We start from the raw sequence: 23,627 nt of genomic DNA, 5'->3' as shown, positions 1-23,627 counted from the left end.
ACAGAATCTAACAATAGTTTTCTGCTCGATTAGATTCACGAGTTCCCCTTGAATTCATGCTTTATTCGTGTTTTAACTCTTTAAATGTTTGCTTTAGGTAACTAGATAATTAGCCATGGCCTACAAGGCAATGACCATAAAGGAGGCCATCAAGAAGTTCGAGGACAAGTCCGGCCAGCAGGCCATCACAGCCAAAGAGGTCAGTCTGCAGTTCATGTACCCGCCCATAGAAAAGATGGACAACGTGCTGGCGGGGCTCGTCAACTGCGAGTGAGTTCTATTGCACGTGGAAGGGACAAGGAAGAGTTGGGGAAGGATTAGGGAAGATATGGAGAAGGGGTGGGGAAGAGGTGGTTAAGTGATGGGGAAGGAATTGAGTAGATATGGGGAAGGGATGGATAAGGGACGGGGGACGATGTTTGCCGATTGTCGCATCAGTGTTTAAGCCGAAAATCTTTTTTTTTTTAATATGCAATCCAAAGTTAATAATCGTAATGTCTATCAATTACTAGTAATATTCAGATTCTCATGTGTATTGTGAATTGTTATCGTTCGTGTTCTTAAATATTAATAAATTACTACTCAATTTGGTTGAAGCGGTTTATTATACATTGCATCCAAAAAAATAAACGTAGAAAACACAAACAGAACGTTTTACAAAAGGAATTTCGAGATATAATTTCAAGCGCGTAACGTAGGCAATTAACTCGGTCTCGGTGTCAAGATTGCTGATACTGTACTGTCGAGTTCCTTCGCTGTCGCTTGTATAGGTGAAAAACGTTCTCGAACATTCCAGTTGCTATGGTTACAAATATTACCAAATAAGCTTCTTGGCAAAGGCCGAAACTTCTAGTATGTTCTATGTATATATAACGTTTAACTCAAGTAGTGGCGTACCAGTACATGTGTATTACAGGAGACTTTAATAATTTATTTCAAGCTGGTTTTTTACCATAAAGAATTACAAAGTAGTTACTGGTCTAACGTCCATTTTTGCCGAGTCTCTAAGTTATTCTTGCGAAATAGTTTAAACACTGCGCTCTGCTCTCTACGATCGGCTATGGTTCGGGAAACTCAATCGGAACCTTGCGTGCGCGCGCATCACTTGCTGTACAAGCAATGCCACCTATGATTAAATGCTAAAACTAACTGTACCATATTACGAACACTAAAATACTTTAAATGTTTGGTATTACTTACAGGAAATTAAGCCTCTCCACAAACATGATAGAAAAAATAACCGGAATATCCACCCTGAGAAACCTCAAAATACTCTCCATCGGACGAAATTACATCAAAACTTTTTCTGGATTGGTGAGTATCTACATATTCCTACAATCCTCACATTACATCACCCATCTTCAAATCAACACGCACCTCCTCGCTAGAGGTTAAATACGGGCAAAAGTGTTGTGCAATCCAACAATATTTGAAAATCTCCTACTACCACCACTGTAAGCGGAAGATGTTGCTTGTGTTGTGATGGAGGACTTAGCCAGCCGAGGAATTGAACACACTACGCCTGGGTGGGGTATAAACGCGATGTCAACTCGGCCACTGACCGGACATAAGCTGTAAATCTTCCGAAAATCTCTATAGATAAAAATTTTGATGTTCGTTTGTTCAAAATCTTAATTCTCCGAAAGTTCTTCAACGATTGCTTTGAAATTTTGATACAATGTTGCATTCAAATGCCCATGTGTCTATATACCTATATTATATTGATGTCACCTGTGACAGGCAATAAATAAGATGCTTTTTCAAAAATCAGCGCCATCTGTTGGACACACGTTTTTTTGTAAATCAGAGCCATCTGTTTGACGTAAAAGCAGCACGCGCCATTATTTCTCTATCTGCACGACAGCTAGTCTGAAATAAAACACTACTATCCTATTACTCTAATTTCCAATTTAAATTTGGTAAATACCTTATAATGAACATTTTGGCCATAAGACTAAGGACGGGATGTTTCACAGAATTTGAACAATTCATCAAATTTCAAAGTTGATTTTCAAGTTCTGTAAAGGTTCTATTCAAGTTCTGTTACTTTTTCAGTTTTTTGAAGCATCTGTTTAATAATGATATAATAATAGAACATAATCAATAATAAGAATCAATATAATAAGAATACTTAAATTCCAATTAGAAGTTCTACTGAGCCGAACCCTCTGATATGAAAATATCTGGAGTCGGTGAATTATTTTCCCATTTAATCTCTGGTGAGTTGATGTGTTGTTCTTGTATTGTTTTGTATTTATTATGCTTATATAATGCACTTGAATAATGTAGGTTGACTAGATGATCATTTGTGGAAAAGTGTGTGGAAGGGTTTAGTTTTTCCCGTGGGGAAGATTTAACCCGGACATAAAGTAGGAAAATGTATAAAAAATATAATATATATAATAAGAATCAACTTTGTAATTTGATCACATTTCTAATGTGATTTTCAAATTCTGTGAAAGTTCTATTCAAGTTATGTTTTATTTCAATATTTGTGAAACAACTGGCCAATAATGATACAAAAACAGAACTTGAATAAAACCTTCACAGATCTTAAAAATCAACTTTCAAGTTTGATGAATTGTTCAAATTCTGTGAAGCAAGCAATCCTTAGTCTTAGCGAAGATAAAATAGAAATTACTTACCTTAATAAAAAGTTTGTGAATCTATCTAATAATCAGATTTTACAAAACATGTTAATTTGAATTTGGTGACAAATGCAGAAGAAGTTATCAAACTGGCCTCGATAGATCAAAAAATGGCTGCGCTCAACCTTTTGGCCATTGCTGATGATACAATAATTTATATCACTGGCAAACAAGTTACTAAACAAGTAAAAAGGTTGTGGTATAATTGTGGCTTGCAGGAGGCCTTAGCGGACAGCCTAGAGGAGCTGTGGATCTCGTACAATCTGATTGAGAAAATAAAGGGTGTTAACTCTATGAAGAAGTTACGAGTTCTTCACATGAGCAACAATTTTGTCAAGGAATGGGCTGAATTCAATAAATTGCAGGTTCGTTCTTTATTTTATTCCAAGACTCCAGTTTCAAGAGTCACTTTTCACTGACGTAAGGAGGAGTATTTTAGTCAAATAATGGCCAAATATGATCAAATTGGCTAAAATGTGATAAAATTGCAGGTTCGTTCTTTATTTTATTCCAAGACTCCAGTCTCATGGGTCACTTCACATTGACCTAGGTGGAGTGCTTGAGTCAAATAATGGCCAAATATGATCAAATTGGCTAATGTAATATAATTGCAGGTTCATTCTTTAATTTATTCCAAGACTCCAGTCTCATGGGTCACGTTTCATTGACGTAGGTGGAGTACTTGAGTCAAATAATGGCCAAATATAATCATTTTGGCTAAAATTTCATAAAATCTGGTCAGTTGTGGCCAAAGTTATGGTAAAAGATAGTTAAATTTCAATGTTATTAAATATAGTGAAAAGAAACAAACACTTTTAATGTTTGTTAAATATGTTAAAGTGTTGTCAAATTGTATGATGAAATTTTAGCAATCTTTTTAAAATATGATCAACAATGGCAAATGTAGTCAAATAACATGAAAATGTCGACAAATTTGGTCAAATATGTAAAAAATATCGTAAAATTTTGCAAAGAATCGCCAACATTCTCAAATATGGTCAATGTTATGTTAAAAATGGGTCAAATGTGGTAAACAATTTTCAAATATGGTTTGTAATTACAAAATTATTTATTTGTTGTCAAATTTTGATCTATTTGAATAAGTTTAATATTGTCAATTTTAGTCAAATATGTCACGTTTCGTAAAACATATCCAAGTATAGCCCAAACCAAACTTCAAAATTAAATGCACGCACATTCCAGGAAATGCCCGCTCTGGAAGACCTGCTGTTCGTGGGCAACCCTCTGTACGACAACTGCGAGCTGGAGGTCTGGAGACAGGAGGCGGCCCGCAGGCTGCCGGCCCTCAAGAAGCTGGACGGGGAGACGGTGCTGCGGGACGACGGACCCATCCAGCTGGGGCCCGCACCCACTCAGGTAGATACTAGATACTAGCAATAGAGACAGCCAATTGACTCCTTAATACCGGTTCTCGCCCCGTCAACATTTGATCGTGAACCTGAAATGAGGGACGGTGCTACGTAACCACAGAAAATAGAAACAAGGGAGATGGGCCAAGAACAATTTTTAGTATGAAAATTATGTTGCCAAAAACATTTACCCATACATACTATTGCTGCTATACACATCAATAGCTTGACTTTCATTAATTATATTTTTGATAGTTCATCTCTTTATAGCTCGGCAAGATTGGGTTCGGATGAAAAAGAAAAATAAGAAAATGATATAAAGCTAGTTTGGGTTGCAAGAAGAGAATGGAGAAGTTAGAGAATTATAAGAAGATTATAAGATCTATTATCTATATCTAATTATTTATGTACATACTATTCCGCTAAGTTAGGGAATAAGGATATATTATGTTTTGTCTGAAAGGTGATTAAATTGATAGAGCGTAGAATGAATGGGTATTGTAGTTGTAATGTATTCCGTGTGTAAGGATCCATTTCGTTATTTGTTTTTTAAAGGAATGGGATTGACTCACGGTTTTTAGTTTTTCAGGGATAAGGTCAAAGATTTTAGGAGCTAGGAAGAAAAGACTTATTACCACGACTGTGCGTTTGTATGGTTAAAACGGCCTTAAACCAGCCTCAAGGCTGGCTATACCAACGTTGAACCCGCGTATAAGACTCTAATTAGAAAGATAAATTAGAAGACGGTTCTCGGCCCTCCAGCATTTGATCAAGAAAATTACACTGATGCACAATTATTTATTACTATGTAACATAACCTTATTTTTCCATTTCAGGGTGACGATGCTGTGGAAACATTGGTTGGAACAGACGACATGGAATAGGCAATTTCTAAAATTTTGTCTTCTATAGACAACCTCTACGGAGCTACGTGCTGCTAAAGCAATACGAAATTGACCGAGCGTAGAGAAGTCCTGTTCTAACTAGACCATTTGGCATTTCGTCCATCTGTAAATTTGTACCTTCCTGTTCAAGATACTACGAAGTCATAATATTCAATATTGCTCCAAGTAGGTACCACAAACGGCAATTTTAAAGTAAATTATAAGTCGAAATCACGCTTTATAAATTAAATTATTTTTTTTATATTCCTAAAAATATTCAATAAACGTTAAAATGTAGGTGTATTTAATGGCTCGCTAGAAGTATAAGCCGTTTATATGTCTCCATATTGAAATTCGGAGATATAATTTTTTGAAAGAGGGTGGGAAATTTCCAAATCACACTCTTAACTCTGAAGACCTAGCAAGTGTTTCGCTAAGCCCAGGGTAATTTATTATCCTGACCGTCGGCTTTTATTGCGGGCAGAATGCACCGCTTCAACAATCACCAGGAACAGGATTACATGGAGATGAATGATGGACTTGCCGAACGTTACAGCAGTGCTGCCAGGGTCTCTTATCTATGTGAGGTGTCAGCGCTTTATTAGCAGCAGACACATTCCTGGACGGATGACGAACCTCATGCTGGCACTGTTGGTGGACACTGAGGACTCTCTCGCTGCAGCAGCTGGTCCAGTTTCTTCACCACCTAGGATTCTTGCTGCAGAGTCTCCATCTTCTATCTTCGTCGAACGTCACAGCGGTGCTGCCAGGGTCTGGTATCTGTGAGAGGATATTGTGTCAGCGCTTTATTAGCAGCAGACACATACCTGGACGGATGACGAACCTCGTGCTGGCACTGTTGTTGGACGTGGTAGACTCTCTCGCTGCAGCAGCTGGTCCAGTTTCTTCACCACCTAGGATTCTTGCTGCAGAGTCTCCATCTTCTATCTTCGTCGAACGTCACAGCGGTGCTGCCAGGGTCTGGTATCTGTGAGAGGATATTGTGTCAGCGCTTTATTAGCAGCAGACACATACCTGGACGGATGACGAACCTCGTGCTGGCACTGTTGTTGGACGTGGTAGACTCTCTCGCTGCAGCAGCTGGTCCAGTTTCTTCACCACCTAGGATTCTTGCTGCAGAGTCTCCATCTTCTATCTTCGTCGAACGTCACAGCGGTGCTGCCAGGGTCTGGTATCTGTGAGAGGATATTGTGTCAGCGCTTTATTAGCAGCAGACACATACCTGGACGGATGACGAACCTCGTGCTGGCACTGTTGTTGGACGTGGTAGACTCTCTCGCTGCAGCAGCTGGTCCAGTTTCTTCACCACCTAGGATTCTTGCTACAGAGTCTCCATCTTCTATTTTCGTGTCACCTGTTCCTGTACTTCATTTTACTTAACTTCACTTTAATTTTGCAACTGTAAAGCGCCCCTGAGTTGATATCTCACAAAAGCGGCGCTATACAAATTGTCCAATAAATAATTAACAATTTTCGAGCGCTCAAGGCTGAAATTGATTATATAGCAGAACGCTCCAGTGGGTATTAATAATTGGTAATTTTTCAAGTTCTCTAACATTAGAAAGATAAATTTCTTCTTATGAAAAGCAACGATTTCGAGGCAAATATTTTTTTATAAATACTTTCAGCTTCACTTCATTTTTCATAATTCTAATAAATTAAAAACAAAGTTTTTAGATAATTTTTACATACATATTTTATTAAAAAAATACATAACTTTTACAAAATTAAATTAGTGTAGTACATTTTATCTTCAAGATTTATTTTTTTATTATTTCACATTAACTTGAATCCATCCGTCATTCTTTCAAGCAAAAAGTTATTTTAGTCCAAATATAGAATTCCAACCACCACTTGGCACATTATATCGGAGTATATTGCTTTAAGCACTGAACACGTAATCTCTAGAACAAGAATTTCATTCAAAGTGAGGGTAGATTGATCTTACTTGCCTACTATACATTTCTAATGCGTAGAATTCACAAGGACAGATCGGCTCAGTCCGTCGGTTTGCTGTTCGTCTGTCCGTCAGTGATGTGATCCATGTATGAATGTACGCAACAGATCGCTCGCCGAGCATGTTTGTTTGAGGTGAATTTCAAAGTTTTTAGAATTCCCCAGAACATTTCAAAAATTTTCCAATTTCCCTAGATTTTGTGCTTTTTCTGTGCTATTTTTTCCTTAGATCTAGGGAAATTTCCTTAACACACCATCACTGTAATGTGAGATGTTCACCGCCCGAATGTCCAATTTTTAAACTTTTTTTATGCGAATACCACAAGAGTTCCGACTGAACCAGTGTTCTAGAGCCAGTGAAACTAAATTATTGGTGTATTTTGTCACCAAACATGATTAAATCAATTTTAAGCAAAGTTTCGATTCTTTCACCAGGGCGATACTGAGAGCATCTAGCAATCCATATAAAAACCGAAACCAAGAATTTTCGAGAATCAAATAAATTAATGTGAAAATTTAACAAAGCTTTTATTTATTTATTTACTTAAATATATTACACTACAATATGACTTTTTCACATCTGTTTATTAAAAAATTACACTCCTAAAAATTTTAAACACTAAGCAACATTATATGTATTTTGTCATTACAAAAATATTTTTCACAAGCTACTTATATCTAAGCACTAAACTAAAAACCAACAGAAGGGTATTTACGTATCGCACCGTATGTTGAGACCAACACACTATACAGACAGATGCATTTCTTGCGTACAGCGTGTTTTAAACTTGTTATTCGACTTTAAAAACGAAAAATTCCATGAAATCAAACAATTTTTTTTTTTAAACTGACACATTGTAAAACTTTGTCAATATTCAAATTCCATCAATAATAATAATAATAATAATAATAATAATGTATACATTTTTATTGTCCCTTTCCTCTGCGGTGTAATATTAATGTAAGAGCTCACATGTAGAAGGCACTCGTAATAGTCTATTAGGTAACCCATAGATGGCGTTAAAATAATACGATAATTAATTAGGTGAGAACCACAATGTCGAAATCCAGATTTTTCTAACCGCCTGCTCACCATAAGAGTACAAGTGTTTTGTTGTAGCCGGAGTTTCATTGATTAAGAGAAGTCGTGAGAAAATCCCTGAGTATGCAACACGTATTTAGTACAAAACACTGAAAAAAATACGCACCAATACACACAAACCTAAGTGTTTTTTTTTTTGTTTTTTTGATAACCATGTTGTGAGGCAAGGTAGTGGGGTCGGGAAGGAGATGGGAAGAGAAAGGTGGGGGAAGTACCTGGCTATTCAGATTGGGTCACAAAACATGGCTAAAGCCATTTCAAGCAGCGTTTCGATTCTGAACGGTTGTCTTACACAGGGCGATACTGAAAGTATCTAAATGTGCCTCAAATACACAATAATTAATTTACTGTGAAATAACACAAATTAATCAACGGGATTAGAACCCGCCACCTCTTGATTCGACTCCTAGGGCCCAGATAGGTCAAAGAAGTAATAATTTCAACATTCAAAAACTTTTGATCAATTTCATTCAAAGTAAGATAAATTTGAGCTTACTTTGAGAACACGGATACGCCCACTTCTATTGGTTTTTATATTCAGTGTATTTAGGTAGACACATTATTATGAATAGATTCGCAACAGAAACTTTATAGTTTTTCTCCAGAATAAATACATATTGTAACAAAAAAAAAAAGTTTTACATATTCGTAACAAAAAACATAAATCAATTTACAAATGGCACAATATTCTACCAAAATTCTGAATACAGCTTGACACGCTCAACTTATTTTTTGATATTTCAACTGTCACTGTTACATTACACGCTTTTGATCATATTGTGATAGGCCGTTGTTTACAGCGGTCACGTTGTCACGTTTGTCAGCTGATCACAATTTGATCAAAAGCCGGAACGGGTTGAGAATCGACCGTTTAACCGGGACCTTCAAATGTCGAAAATTCACAACACACTTGTTTGATTAATTTTTTACATTTTGACGGTCTCTGTTAAACGTCGATACTCGGCCCATCTTAGCGTTAGATCAAATAGATTTTGATTGATTTGATCAAATGCTGGAACAGGCCGAAAAACGGCATTTAACTAGAACCGTTCAAATGGCAAAAATTCTCGGCCCGTTTCAGCTATTGATCAAATCGCAATCAGCTGTATCTATTCTGTCATGTTGCTAGGCTTTTCGCTTGAATCCACTACTGGCCAAAATTTAAAATAATTTTTTATTTTGACCGCCTGCAAAGTTAACCATGTCAAACAGTACATACAGACGGATAATTTAATTAAATCACTGCAAATCTATGAATCAACGTTACATAAAATGTATTTAAAAATAAAGAAGTGAATTATTTAAATAAGAAAAGAGTTTTCAAAATATGTTGCATATTACAATAAATATATTTTTAATTTTTTAACCCTACTTTTTTAAACAACAAATTTCGCAGAATATTGAAAACATTTATTTATTTCATTGAAATGTAGTGTAACCCTCTTATAAGATTTCCACATAAGAAGTTTTCACTATTAAGACAACGCAATACAAAATAGTGTTTTATTATTAGAAAATTTTGTCTAGAAACATAATACATAGATGATTTAATTAAATACTGCGAGAACAACACATATCGGCCATTGCTTTAACCGGCCAAATATAATAAATATGTTTTTTGCGAACAGCTCATATGGTCTAATAGAAGTCGTTGCGTCTCCCTTACTCTCGTGGAGAGAAATATGATATAAACGGCGTTAGAAAGAGAAAACACCAAGCTTTATATTCAAATCGAGAAATTAACCGCAGAATATTTAAAATGTACACAAATCTATGAAACAAAATGATCAGACAGCAATTTGAACAAAAATATTATGAATTTGTAGGGTAAATTACAACGGAGTTTACATCTCCCGAAAATAATGACAACATTACTTTTACCCACATTCTTGTGGGGCTGGTATCACTGTGAACCTGCGCGCGGCAAACAATTCATTCTCTCTCCAGTGGTCTAGCCGCCGGTCTAGCCCTAAATCTCCTCTAACGTACGCAATCTGTTTTGTTCGAGAGTAATCACGCAAACTTGGATTCTGCGGATTGGAGAACCACATTCAGCCAACAACCTATTTAAATTGGCGATAATCACAATCCTCCAAAAAAAATTTACTAATTATTTGGATTTTATGCAAAGCGTAAATATTCCGACCTTCTGAAAGAATATGCCAGAGGCCTGAGGGGTTAAGAAAGTAAAGTGGCAATTTCAACCTTATCGACACCAGCGTAAGGAGTTAGTGATTTCGTTAGAATTCTATAAATAAACATTGCCTTAAGAAAATGTTTTGAATCACGTATTGAGGTAAGAATTGAAAAAATAAATATAATATTCCCATTTCCTTGGAAAACCTTATAAGAGTGTTTCACAGTAATACTAATTGTTCATAATGATTAATTTTTTTTACATTTGGATTTTTTTGTTTATTGTTATATTTATTGTTTATTTTATTAATGATTTACACTGATTATTGTTCTGGATTCTTCTAAGCAATTCGTGTCTGATTCTGTAAAACTGTCGGTGATCTGAAACAAAGAAAAACAAGTAATTATTACATCAGTCATAATTCTATTCTAATGAATAAGATTAAGAATGGGACGTTAAGGATAAGGTGTTCAAACTCTAACAAACTATTTCACATTTGATGATTGTAAAACCGACGACAAATAGTGTGTTTTTTGATTTCTTTCAACTTTGAACAATGGTATCTGATTATTGCCAATTCTCGGCTCATTCCAGTTATTGATCAAATTGATTTTCAAGCATCACAATCAGTTTGCTATGCTTGTAAGTTGATCTGATTAAAAGTCGAAATGGACCATGGGTGTTAAGGGTTTGTTCATGTCAATGTCTGATCATATCACGAGTCGGGTAATGACAAGAGTCAGGTCATGCAAAGAGTCGGGTCGTTCAAGAGTCTGTTCATGTCAATGTCTGATCATATCAAGAGTCTAGTCATGTCAATGTCTGATCATATCAAGAGTCTAGTCATGTCAAGAGTCGGATCATTTCAAGGGTCTGTTGATGTCAATGTCCGGTCATACAAAGGGTCGAGTCATGTCAAGAGTCAGAACATGTCTAGAGTCGGATCATTTCAAGGGTCTGTTGATGTCAATGTCCGGTCATACAAAGGGTCGAGTCATGTCAAGAGTCAGAACATGTCTAGAGTCGGATCATTTCAAGGGTCTGTTGATGTCAATGTCCGGTCATACAAAGGGTCGAGTCATGTCAAGAGTCAGAACATGTCTAGAGTCGGATCATTTCAAGGGTCTGTTGATGTCAATGTCCGGTCATACAAAGGGTCGAGTCATGTCAAGAGTCAGAACATGTCAAGAGTCGGATCATTTCAAGGGTCTGTTGATGTCAATGTCCGGTCATACAAAGGGTCGAGTCATGTCAAGAGTCAGAACATGTCAAGAGTCGGATCATTTCAAGGGTCTGTTGATGTCAATGTCCGGTCATACAAAGGGTCGAGTCATGTCAAGAGTCAGAACATGTCTAGAGTCGGATCATTTCAAGGGTCTGTTCATGTCAACGACTGATTAAGAGTCGACTCATGTCAAGAGTCAGGACATGTCAAGAGTCGGATCATTTCAAGGGTCTGTTGATGTCAATGTCCGGTCATACAAAGGGTCGAGTCATGTCAAGAGTCAGAACATGTCAAGAGTCGGATCATTTCAAGGGTCTGTTGATGTCAATGTCCGGTCATACAAAGGGTCGAGTCATGTCAAGAGTCAGAACATGTCAAGAGTCGGATCATTTCAAGGGTCTGTTGATGTCAATGTCCGGTCATACAAAGGGTCGAGTCATGTCAAGAGTCAGAACATGTCAAGAGTCGGATCATTTCAAGGGTCTGTTGATGTCAATGTCCGGTCATACAAAGGGTCGAGTCATGTCAAGAGTCAGAACATGTCTAGAGTCGGATCATTTCAAGGGTCTGTTCATGTCAACGACTGATTAAGAGTCGACTCATGTCAAGAGTCAGGACATGTCAAGAGTCGGATCATTTCAAGGGTCTGTTGATGTCAATGTCCGGTCATACAAAGGGTCGAGTCATGTCAAGAGTCAGAACATGTCAAGAGTCGGATCATTTCAAGGGTCTGTTGATGTCAATGTCCGGTCATACAAAGGGTCGAGTCATGTCAAGAGTCAGAACATGTCTAGAGTCGGATCATTTCAAGGGTCTGTTCATGTCAACGACTGATTATATTAAGAGTCGACTCATGTCAAGAGTCAGGACATGTTATCATTTCAAGGGTCTGTTCACGGTAATGTAACATCATATCAAGCGTTGGGTCATCTCATGAGTCGAGTCATGTCAAGAGTCAGGTCATGGCAATGGTCTGTTCATGTCATTGTCTAATCATATCAAGAGTCTAGTCATGTCAAGAGTCTAGTCATGTCAAGAGTCGGGCCTACCTTATCCAGCAGCAGCTTGGTATAGTCGGGGGGCAGGTCCAGGGTGTCGATGATGCTCAGCAGGGGCCCCATGGAGCTCCGAGCCACCAGCCCCGTGTCGGGGTGCCCCACCACAGCACAGCCCACCTGCGCCAGGCGGGCCGCTACCTCCCATCTACAAAAACAAAAAATTTTAAACAGTTTTTTCTACAACTACAAAATTGACTTCAAATGTGATGTGACGCTTATACCACTAGTTTCTGGACACCGTGTATTACACAGCACTTTCACACTCTCCCTTTTAAACACCATGACTTTGGACTTACATTCATCATTAAGGCGATGCACTACGTCGTGTAATATTTTAAATTGAGCCGCTATCAATAACAACCCTTACGTAGATGGCGATAAGGTTTAAATTCTCGCTGAACACCATCCGCCTGTTTTGATTTATGCAATAAAAAAACGTGGCCAAAAAGTGCCTTTTATTTTATTTTGTGGATTTTCAGGCATAAATATTAAAAAAAAATTTAAACATTTTATAAATAACTTAATTTTCCACATTATACAATAAAATCATAACCGAAAATGGGTTCGTAAGTAGGAGATTTTGAACTTTAAAGCAGTTTTCATAGGCCTTTACATTATTTTTTTCTGGGCTTATAAAAAGACTTATCTAAAAAATACTCGATTACTTTAAAGGCCAAGATGTATTCTACTCGCAGTATTTAATTAAAGCATCTGAAACATTTCTAGGCGACCAAATTTTCAAACTAAAAACAGATGATTTTGAATTACTACGTATGGCATCGCCTTAAATCATTCTGCGTATTATAATGTACTTGGTTCATCCTAGACGCGAGACTGCAGATCTTCCTTACTGTTAGACAACATACTTGCAGATGGTTCAATACTTGCAAACAATAAAATTATTCATTTACAGACTGAACAGCCGCTGTGTTTCAGTAGAGTCGGGTTAAACAGCTGTGTAATGTGGCGATGTGGAACGGGCAGTTACCTGGCGACAGTGTGCTTGAGGGTGGGGGAGGGCAAGTTGGTGATGGCGGTACAGGCAGCCGCTATCCTCGGCTTCAGGGACTCACATCTGTAGGAGAAGTCGTCCCAGTCCAATCCCACCAGAGACTTTAACTGAAAAATTATTATTATCGATTTATTAGATTTACGCCCATAGGGATTTTGTATAAGCATATGGGGTATAATTTTAACATAATGAATAATTTAGAACATGTGAAAGAAATAATAAAAATAAAATTGCAATATACAAAAAATACATACATGAAATAAAAATACTAGATACCAAATATTTAAAAATACAGTTGGTATATTGCAGATAAGTTTACAAAGAGACCACCAATGGTTCAGGAATAGGGTTGGAGTAGGTGGAGTCACAAAATTCACCAAGTCAATATCGATGGACGGGTATCTCATCAAATTGACACTTCAAAACACCTACAAAAAGTGATATAAAGTCATGAAAAGTGAAACAAAAACTAGATTAAATATGTTACATAGTAACTATTTAACCTAGTTTTTGTTTCATCACTCAATTAGCAATTGTTGGGAAGTAAGAGCTTCACATATGCACTCATAGAGGGCAGTGCAAAGAGCTTGCGTGAAAATCCGTAAGATGGCAGCTAGTAGTCAGTAGTCGCCTGGGCCAGTGGGAATGCTCCCAGACAAACTTGGTGTTTTCAGATCTCATTTAGCCAGTTTCTAGTTATGTCAACTACCGAGTCACCATTGTAATACGCGAAGTATTAATAAATCCCCGATTTAACACAAAGAACCTATTATTTAAAATCTCCTTCCACGACGAGTTGGAGAACTGTTTGTGGGAACACAACAGCAATGTAATTGGACCTATGCATACTGCGGTAGAATAGAGTATTATGTAGTATTATTCTTGTGGGTATGTATAAGTTTATAAGTTGCAAGAGTTCGGAACAGTCTAATTTAGTGTTTTATATAAGAAAGTTAAATCATTTATTTTGATAAAATATTCCGACATCCGGTAGACAAAAGTTGCCTATGAAGCAACAAATGTTGCAAATGAAGCATTGTGGGTGTAGCAAATTAGAAGATGAGGAAATCATGATCAACACAAATACAATAACCTACAGTCCGCCTCGGAACAGGAATACCTAGTGAGGAGGACTGAGAACAAACTACATCACTTTATAACTTTTTTTTACTTAATATTTTATCATTTTTACATTACTTTATATTGCCGTTAAATAAAACAATAAAATAAAATTAAAAAAAAAACAAAAAAAACAAAAAAAAACAAAAAAAAAACAAAAAAAAAACAAAAAAAAAAACAAAAAAAAAACAAACAAAAAAACAAAAAAAAAAAAACAAAAAAAAAAAACAAAAAAAAAACAAAAAAAAAAACAAAAAATATACAAAAAAAAAACAAACAAAATAAAAATAAACAAAAACAAAAACAAAAAAAGAAGCGCAGCCTCTTGGGTGTCAGATAAGCTTCGGTTAGCTGTCAATACGTATACACGAAATTTAAAATATGTATTGTCTCCCGTTATGCGAAATTACTGGCTATTAGTGAACGGAGGCACACTAACGAAGATCGTAGAGTTGAAAGATGTCATATATGCGATCAATTTATGCGATCCATTCGAGCTGAGATTTTTTTATTTGTATTTCGTCACTAGTTTCAATTTGGGAGGTGGGCTTGGGTACCGCCGCCCCAAGAACCATTTATAGGGTAACCAACACGTCTGTCATACGTTTGGTGATTTAACAGGGGTGCCCGGGTTCATCGGTGTGTTCAGGATCTGCTTGCCCACCTCTCGCGTGACCTCTGCAACTGGTCTCTTTTGGCCCACCGCCTTGCATCGCAGCGGGAGGGAAAATCATTTGTCTGTCACTCCTGGACACACTGATATCTAGATTAGATTTCCCAAAACTTCCTCTCTTTCATTTCCTTAAACAGACCCTCCACACAGCATCCCCAAAGATGAATTCGGCCCTGAGGGGTGAAAACTTCTTAAGCTAGATTCACTGCATATTTATTTAAGAATATTGAAGCAAATCACCTCTTCCCAGATGTCCAAGAACTCCAAATATAGATGACCTCCGGATATCCAGTTGGGAATCAGACCCTGCTTTCCCGGAGACACCAGGGGCTCCAGCATTCGCCGGAGACTGTCTCCGTTTTCTGCAAAATACAATTCATTTGATATTGTGCACAAAATGACGCATTCACATTTCAAAGGTGTAAAATGAATAAATAAATTAATTAATTAAAATTATCAAAAACGTTGCTCACCGTTAAGTACGTAAGTGGGCGCTAATTTATCCAAAATAACGCAGTGTGCTTCCGTCCACTGCTCTGCCAGCGTTAGGTGTCTTGCTTCATTTTCAGGGTCATTCTGAAAACAACACACAATTATTATATTACAACTTTTTATTTTTATAACTCATGCTAAAACCTTGTATAATTGTAACAATTCCAGGACTGAGCATTTCAAACTCGCTTGTACCTAGATTACATAAAGTTTTTAATAGGTAGCGGATCTGTTTGACTGCACAGAAGCTAGTGTAGAATCGAAGTCATCTGCCGCTGGAGATGATGAAGTACCTATTTAATTAATATGCGGATGCGTCCCGACACTAAGTCGTTCATGCAAATGCCTTATTTTTGGGCGCCCTCGATGGAAAAGGTCTCGCTGTGTCCCCTCTACCAGCACGTTGGCAGCTACCCTCGCCTTATGGAGCGAACTCGCTTTTGAAAGAATCAGCTCCGCGGGATGCTGTAATTGGATGCTGTGGTTGGATTCAGGATCGCGACGTACAAGAGATCCTGCTCTGCCATCCGAGTTGTTCCACGTACTTTCTACGTAGTTTTTTAGATAGATGTCAATTTCGGTAGCGTAGATTTCATGTTTGAGGGCGAACATTTTCGCGGGAAGGGGTGAATTAGTCATGAAAATAATTCCTATTGTCGAAAATAATTATTTTCCTGACTTTACCTGGCCAGTTAAGAAATCAATTCATAAGCTTGAATTTAACTGGCAACAGTTTTTGGTGAATTTTGGGCACCGTTTCCGCCAGTAACGTCACTTCTTGAATTCTCGCCGTTTTGAGTGAACGACGACGATTCGATTATGTCATATAATCAAAGTGATTGACTTGCTTTTTAACCTTTGGGCTATCCGTGTTGTTAACGATGATTGTCCGCATGCTATCGTGATATTTTGGTGTTTTCAAAATGAGTACTTTCTATCAAAGAAAGCTGTACTATCATATCTTCTAAATCATTACTAATATAACGTAGGTCTACTCATACTTTTTGATAATATTTTGTGATCAAATGCCACAGTCAATTGTTATTCTGAGACATGTAATTATTGTGTATGATATATTTATACCGTTGATATTAAATAATTAAATTTTGTCATCCCAGTTCTATCTTGTCTTAAATTCAAAATTGTGGTTTCTAAATTATGATGATGGCTTCAGTCCTAGAACCTGCTCTGCTAAACGTCTTTCGTTTCGTCTGTACTGTTGGCAAATATAAAATGCTAAATCAATGTTTTTATTGCATAAAACAAAGGTAGTAACATTCATTACATTTGATTTGATTGCATTAAACAGTGATAGGTGCCGGATTCTTATTTTTGGAACCTTGTTTGGCAGCGTTGAGGTTTAGACGAGGAAATAAAGTTAAGATTTTGTGTTAACTCTGATTTCTGAGATACCTTGTTGCAGTAATTACTCGGCACAATACGGCACGGTCAACTCAAGCTTGCAGTGCTGATAATAAAATATTGCATAAACAAAATATGACTATTAACTTACCAAATACTTGGCTTTCTGCGCCTCGGCTAAATGGATCCACTTCTCTGGCACTCCGAGTCGGCTCAGGAGATCGCCGGCGGAAGTGTTTTCGCTGCCGCCGGCGTGGCGAAGAATCATCTCCTTCACAGCATACGCTCGCCTGCAAACATTACGATATTATAAAGAATTAGGAAAATAAAATGTATTGTAAACACGTCATTCTTCGAAGAGTTGCACTCAAGTGGCCAAAGAGCTGCATGTCTTGGGAACTGCAGTTTGCGACCACTGGGTTAGGGTAAGATTCAATTAGATTTAAGTTTACGGTGACATTAGCGCAAGCAAATCTGATTTTGTTCTCTATACAGTTTTGAAAACATAAGGGTTAAAATCGCATCCAAAATATTTCCAGCTTGGACAGTAGCTCAAAGAAAAGTACACTGGATATGTCAAAAAAATGACTGACTTACCGCTTTTGCCAGTACGCCCACAATATATATTTATTATCCTCTTGGTTATAACTTGACTCTTCTCATGTGAAAGTCTGCCAATCTCCTGGGCTAGGACATTGATTGGATTAGGTTAGGTTAGGTTAGGTAGTTCTCACTCACATGCGGTCGTCCTTGATGTGCTGCAGCACAAACACGGCCCAGTGCCACAGGCCGTGCGCCTCCAGCTGCGCGGCGAATCCCGTGGTGACGGAGGCCAGGCCGTTGGCAGACCAGTGCGAGTAGCCCAAACCCTCCAGGAACTGTTGGAGGAGCCAGCTGCGGACAGAAGATAAACAATAATTAGTCCAGACACGAGCAACAACTGAAGAGAATCAATTTTACCTCTTAACTTCGAGTGAAATTGATCAAGCATTGATCAAATGTGAAGAATATTGATAAAAAAATGATCAAACTTTGATTAAGTGTGATCAAACTTCGACCAAGTGAGAATAACATTGATCAAGTGTGATCAAACATTTTTCAAGTGTGATCAACATTGAGCAGGTGTGATCAACATTGATCAAGTGTGATCAAAATTAATCAACTTTGATGACGTGTGATCAACATTGATCAATTGTGATTAACATTGAGCAGGTGTGATCAACATTGATCAAGTGTGATCAAAATTGATCAACTTTGATGACGTGTGATCAACATTGATCAATTGTGATTAACATTGATCAAACGTTGATAAAATATTGATTAAACACTGATCAAACTTCGATAAAATGTTGATTAACACTGATCAAACTTCGATAAAATATTGATCAAACACCGATCAAACTTTGATAAAATATTGATCAACACATCAATTATTCTCAACCCTGACTACTTTACTATCATTCACTCACGTATCATATCTACCTTTTCATCCAACTAACTAAATAACTAACCATCACATTTGTGATTAACATTGATCAAACGTTGATAAAATATTGATCAAACACTGATCAAACTTTGATAAAATGTTGATAAAACACTTATCAAACTTTGATAAAATATTGATCAAACACCGATCAAACTTTGATAAAATATTGATCAACACATCAATTATTCTCAACCCTGACTACTTTATTTTATTTTTATTTTTATTTTATTGATTTATTGTGAAAAACAGTATATTCCATTTACATTTCACAAATAACAGTTTATAAATTACAGTTTATATTTGCATGGGTAAATACATCAATACTATCTGATTAACCAGATTTGTTAAATAGTATGCTTATTGCCGTCTTAAATTCTCTTTGGTTCAAATTGAAAATGTCAATCACAGAAGAAATGTGATTTAACAAAGTAGTTATTCTCCCCCCTCATTGGTAGGTTGGTCCTGCCCCTTGGAAAAATAAATAATCTGTGCTGTCTAGCTCTGATGAAATTATCAGGGACATAAAAAGAAATTCGTTCCAGAATATCTGGATTGCAAATGTGCCCATTTAGCAGCTTGTGCGCCACTAACACCATTGCAATATTTCTCCAACGTCTAGACATTCTATCCCCAGCATTCCGGCAAGAAAATCAGAGGGATACAATAAAGGGTAATATCCGAACTCTCGCATGTAGAGGTATCGCATAAACTTTTTTTGCACCTTTTCTACATCATTTGAGTAAAGGGCATCTTCGGGTCCCCATATTATCGATCCACTCTCAAGAATGCTGCGAACCAGAGTAAAATAAAGCATTTTTATGACTGCCGTATTCGTAAAAGATTTCGAATTACATATAACAAAACCCAGCATTCGCATTGCAGAGTTGCACACCGAATCGATATGAGTTCGAAAAGTCAGACGCGTATCAAAAGTGATTCCTAAATCCTTCGTTATCGAAATATGTTTTAGAGAGGTACCAGACATTTTATAGTTAAAATATAAAGTACGCTTTGCCCTTGTAATGCACATAATTGAACACTTACTACTGTTAAAATGACGTTTATTTTGATGACTCCACTCTACTATACCGTCGATATCGATTTGTAGACGAATGGAGTCTTCATTTGTCGTTATACAGGTGTATAGTTTAATGTCATCCGCAAATAATAAAAATTTTACAAATCTTATAAACATCCCTATGTCATTTAAACAATAAAAATAATAGTGGTCCTAAATTAGACCCTTGAGGGACCCCAGAATTTGTGGCGTAGAGTTTCGATGTGAACTGCCCGTAAACAACGTATAGTTTTCTGTTAGACAAATAATTATGAAAGAACAAAAGCAGCATGTATGAGAAGCCGAAGCTTTCAAGTTTATTCAGTAATATGAGGTGATCCACTTTGTCAAAAGCTTTCGCAAAATCATTATATGAGACATCTACTTGTTCGTTATTGTCCAATATATTTGAGACGTAATCCGTAAATACCATTAAGTTGGTCATTGTAGACCTGCCCTCTCTAAACCCATGCTGCTGGTTTATGAGAAATGGTTCTACTTTATAGTATATACGTTTTTGTATTACGAGTTCAAATAATTTGGCCGGTGCCGAAAGAATTGCCACAGGTCTGTAATTAGATACACATGATTTATCGCCGTTTTTGTGTAAGGGCGTGACTTTTGAGATTTTCCAGCGGTCGGGGAACTTACCGGAGTTAAGTGAAATATTAAAGATATGTAAAAGCGGTACCATTAACGGATCTGCATATCCCTTCAGGACAATTGTGTTAATAAAATCTGGTCCAACAGATTTTTTTGGTTTTAGTTTTTTAATTGCAGCTAGGTAATCATTTTTATTTACACTTAAAATTTCAACATTTTGAGCTAGTGAAGAGTAACCGCCTGGGGTATGTGAGTCAAATTCTGCACTATGTTCGCTATAGACTGACTTAAAGTAATTCGCAAATGCTTCCGGAATATCGGGCCCAGTATGAGTACTTCCGTTCCATGACACTGAGTTTAGAAACCCACCGTCTTTCCTCTTTTCGGATACAAATTTCCAGAAGGATTTCGGATCACTCTTGACGTTTTTTTTCGATATTATTTATGTAATCCTTATACGCAATATTTATACTACGTTTGATTTTAGATCTTAGAATACAAAACTTTTCCCGATATCTTATCAATCCGGTGCGCCTCCAGTTTCTGTGAAGTTTGCATTTCTTTTTCAGGTCACTAATAATTTCACCATTAAACCATTTAGGGTATCTTCTTTCAAAACAAGGTACACGCTTTCTCTCAAAACACATGTCAAAAAGGTCATAAATTACATTATAAAAATATTCTACTGCTAAATCTACATCTTTAAGTTTTAATAAGGGTTTCCAGTCGTGAGAATTCAAGTAAACATAAAAATATTCGAAGTTACCACGTTCTAGATTCCATCCTCGCTTAACACAATTTCCATTGTCGTCATTTAATAAATTCCGACAATAGGCTTTGCTTACATTGAGCGCGAATTCTACATATAAAGATGGGTGGTATGAATCTTCACTAACAAGTGAGTATACGGATTTGAACACTTTTAAGTCAAAATTACTGATAATAACGTCCAAGGTCCTGTTCGTTATATTAGTGATTAAGTTTTTCTGTTCCAATTGAAATAGTTCCATAAAATATAACAAATCTGTTTGAGTTGCTTTGTGACTCACACAGGAGTGTAAGTTAAAATCGCCAACAATAATAATTTTTTTATATACTAAAAAGTTAAAATTAGCTATGATTTTATCGAAAAAATCAGAGTAAGTAGTTCTCTGTGAAGCCGGTGGAATGTACACTATACATATATAAATACTAATTTCATTTATTTTAGCCTTAATCCATAAGTTTTCGCCATCATTTTCTAGAAACGTGAGTCTCTGGCATTGTTTGACGCGATCACGTCTCGCGGCTAGTAGCACTCCTCCTCCTCTTGATTGGCCTGAAGTTCTGTCCTTTCTGGAGATGTCATATCGTTGATCAAACAGTTGACAATTATGAATACTGTCGTTGAGCCAGGTCTCTGACAATAATATAAAGTCGTTGTCTTGTATAATAACACTATGTAAGAAGTCATCGGTCTTGGATCTCAATCCCCGCACATTTTGATAATACATTGTGCAGGGGAGAGAATTTACTTTAACTCTGCTCTCTAGTCATTTAGTGGCCGCAGAATCGTTTTGTTTGCCTCGGTTTTGGTTAAGATCAACCGGATTTTGTCTTGGTTTTAAGTAACGGTAGTTTCTTACCGGTACTCCTCGGGGCCACAAATCTTCCTGCAAAAGTTTATCGTATAACTCATCTGTTACTCCTATACGGAACGCTGCGTATTCCTGAGAATTAGCGATGAATTTCTCTATCTCACAGTTTGTTATATTATTTTTCTCTAGATGCGCTCGGATATCATCTACTGTGGTGTCCTTTGAAATCCTAGATACTATGATATTCCTTATCCTTGGACATACCTTGATACTAGAGGATTTATCGCCATTTCCGACTATCAGATTCTTGCTTGTCCGTTGTCTGCGTTTGACGTTCATCCATTCTTCCTTATTTGGCGCGGTTTTCGCTTCAGATTCGGAAGTTAGAATGCGTGGTTCCGTCGTTTGTATTTTGGGGATCGCGCCGCTGGTAGTGGGGACTTCGAGATGACTTGCGTTATTTTTGGCCTTGGTGGCCGCCCTAGTGCGCATACGTTCTTTGGTTAGTGTAACAGCGTGCGGGTTGGCGGGGGGGGCGGCGGCGGCGGGCGGTGCGGCGACGTCAGCCCAGCTGGCGGTAGCGGGAGGTGTAGGTAGACCATTAGTGTTTACACTGTTTGTCGCCTGTCGATTTAATATTTCTTCCACGGACTTTACACGGATTAATAATTCGTTTATTGTTTTGTATTGTTCGAGAATGATGTTTCTCAATTCAAAGAGTACGGTATCACTCATTATTTCGTGCGAGAGTGAATAAAAACTCACGAAAAAATGTTTACTATCACTCGTTTTTACTATCATTCACTCACGTATCATATCTACCTTTTAATCCAACTAACTAAATAACTAACCATCACATTTGTGATTAACATTGATCAAACGTTGATAAAATATTGATCAAACACTGATCAAACTTTGATAAAATGTTGATAAAACACTTATCAAACTTTGATAAAATATTGATCAAACACTGATCAAACTTTGATAAAATATTGATCAACACATCAATTATTCTCCACCATGACTACTTTACTATCATTCACTCACGTATCATATGTACCTTTTCGTCCAACTAACTAAATAACTAACCATCACAACGTTTCTCCGCAGGGGTAGATAGGCATAAAGGATAGACCGCCAAACAATTCGGTTTTGGCACACAATCCTTGCCACATTCACATGTACGTGATCCTTTCTTCGTTCATTCGCTCTACATGCCCAAACCATCTGAGGGTCCTTTTGTTCAGGGTCAGTGTCGCCCTGCAGAACGACTGCCATTCAGAATTGAAATGTGTTTGTTAACCAGATCTAAACAGCCAGGTATTCCCCACATTCCTCTTGCCCGTCTCCTTCTCATCCCAACTACCTTCAGCCTCACAGCATACCATACACAGCATGCCATAGTCTCACTGGCTCCAAATGGTCAGGAGCAATTGGGATTCTTGAAAATCTCCACATTCTTTTTGATCACATGAGTTGAGATTTGTGAAATGATAAATACCTTAGTCTGTAGTCCAGAGGGTCGCGTGTGTGAGAAGCGGGATTCAAGACGCTGTCCAGAGATTTCCACTTGGAGGTGCGGAGACTCATGAGCTGGTAGCGGAGGTCCAGGATGCGCTTGCTGCTGTCCTGGATAATACACAAAATAATGCCATATTATTGCCTAACTATATCCACCAATGAAAAACTCTGAAACTCTGTGGAATAAACTGTTGAAAGGTGAGTGCTGGATGACTGGAACATTTATGGTTGTTTGAAATTTTGATCTCGAACTACGCCGTTGTCGTGTGGTTTTGACGGATTTGAATATATCGTTTATCCAATATTAGCGAGATGTCTACGATA

At 37.3% G+C, this 23,627-nt stretch overlaps 2 protein-coding genes across 2 annotated transcripts in view; one reads left to right on the top strand and one right to left on the bottom strand.

Moving 5' to 3' along the window:
* The first annotated feature begins 115 nt into the window (after positions 1 to 115).
* On the top strand, positions 116 to 4,043 carry ODA-Dnal1 (Outer dynein arm dynein axonemal light chain 1). The gene is made up of 4 exons (XM_089641566.1): positions 116 to 270; positions 1,203 to 1,314; positions 2,867 to 3,013; positions 3,852 to 4,043. Exons 1-4 carry the CDS (start codon positions 116 to 118, stop codon positions 4,041 to 4,043), a joined length of 606 nt encoding a protein of 201 aa, XP_089497692.1.
* Positions 4,033 to 23,627, bottom strand: part of Nup98-96 (nuclear pore complex protein Nup98-96) — a 106,057-nt gene continuing 86,462 nt past the window's right edge. Inside the window, exons 36-44 of the mRNA XM_089641565.1 lie at positions 23,284 to 23,411; positions 17,798 to 17,953; positions 17,211 to 17,349; positions 15,679 to 15,781; positions 15,446 to 15,567; positions 13,390 to 13,520; positions 12,393 to 12,546; positions 10,436 to 10,498; positions 4,033 to 4,107 (exon numbers count right to left, since the gene is read on the bottom strand). Coding sequence (XP_089497691.1) covers positions 4,033 to 4,107; positions 10,436 to 10,498; positions 12,393 to 12,546; positions 13,390 to 13,520; positions 15,446 to 15,567; positions 15,679 to 15,781; positions 17,211 to 17,349; positions 17,798 to 17,953; positions 23,284 to 23,411 — 1,071 coding nt within the window. The remainder of the gene's footprint in view (positions 4,108 to 10,435; positions 10,499 to 12,392; positions 12,547 to 13,389; positions 13,521 to 15,445; positions 15,568 to 15,678; positions 15,782 to 17,210; positions 17,350 to 17,797; positions 17,954 to 23,283; positions 23,412 to 23,627) is intronic.

This window comes from Hesperophylax consimilis, chromosome 17 (genome assembly GCF_061612785.1).
Source record: "Hesperophylax consimilis isolate HC1 chromosome 17, BYU_Hcon_1.0, whole genome shotgun sequence".
NCBI lineage: Eukaryota > Metazoa > Arthropoda > Insecta > Trichoptera > Limnephilidae > Hesperophylax > Hesperophylax consimilis.
This window is presented reverse-complemented; position numbering and strand designations above follow the sequence as displayed.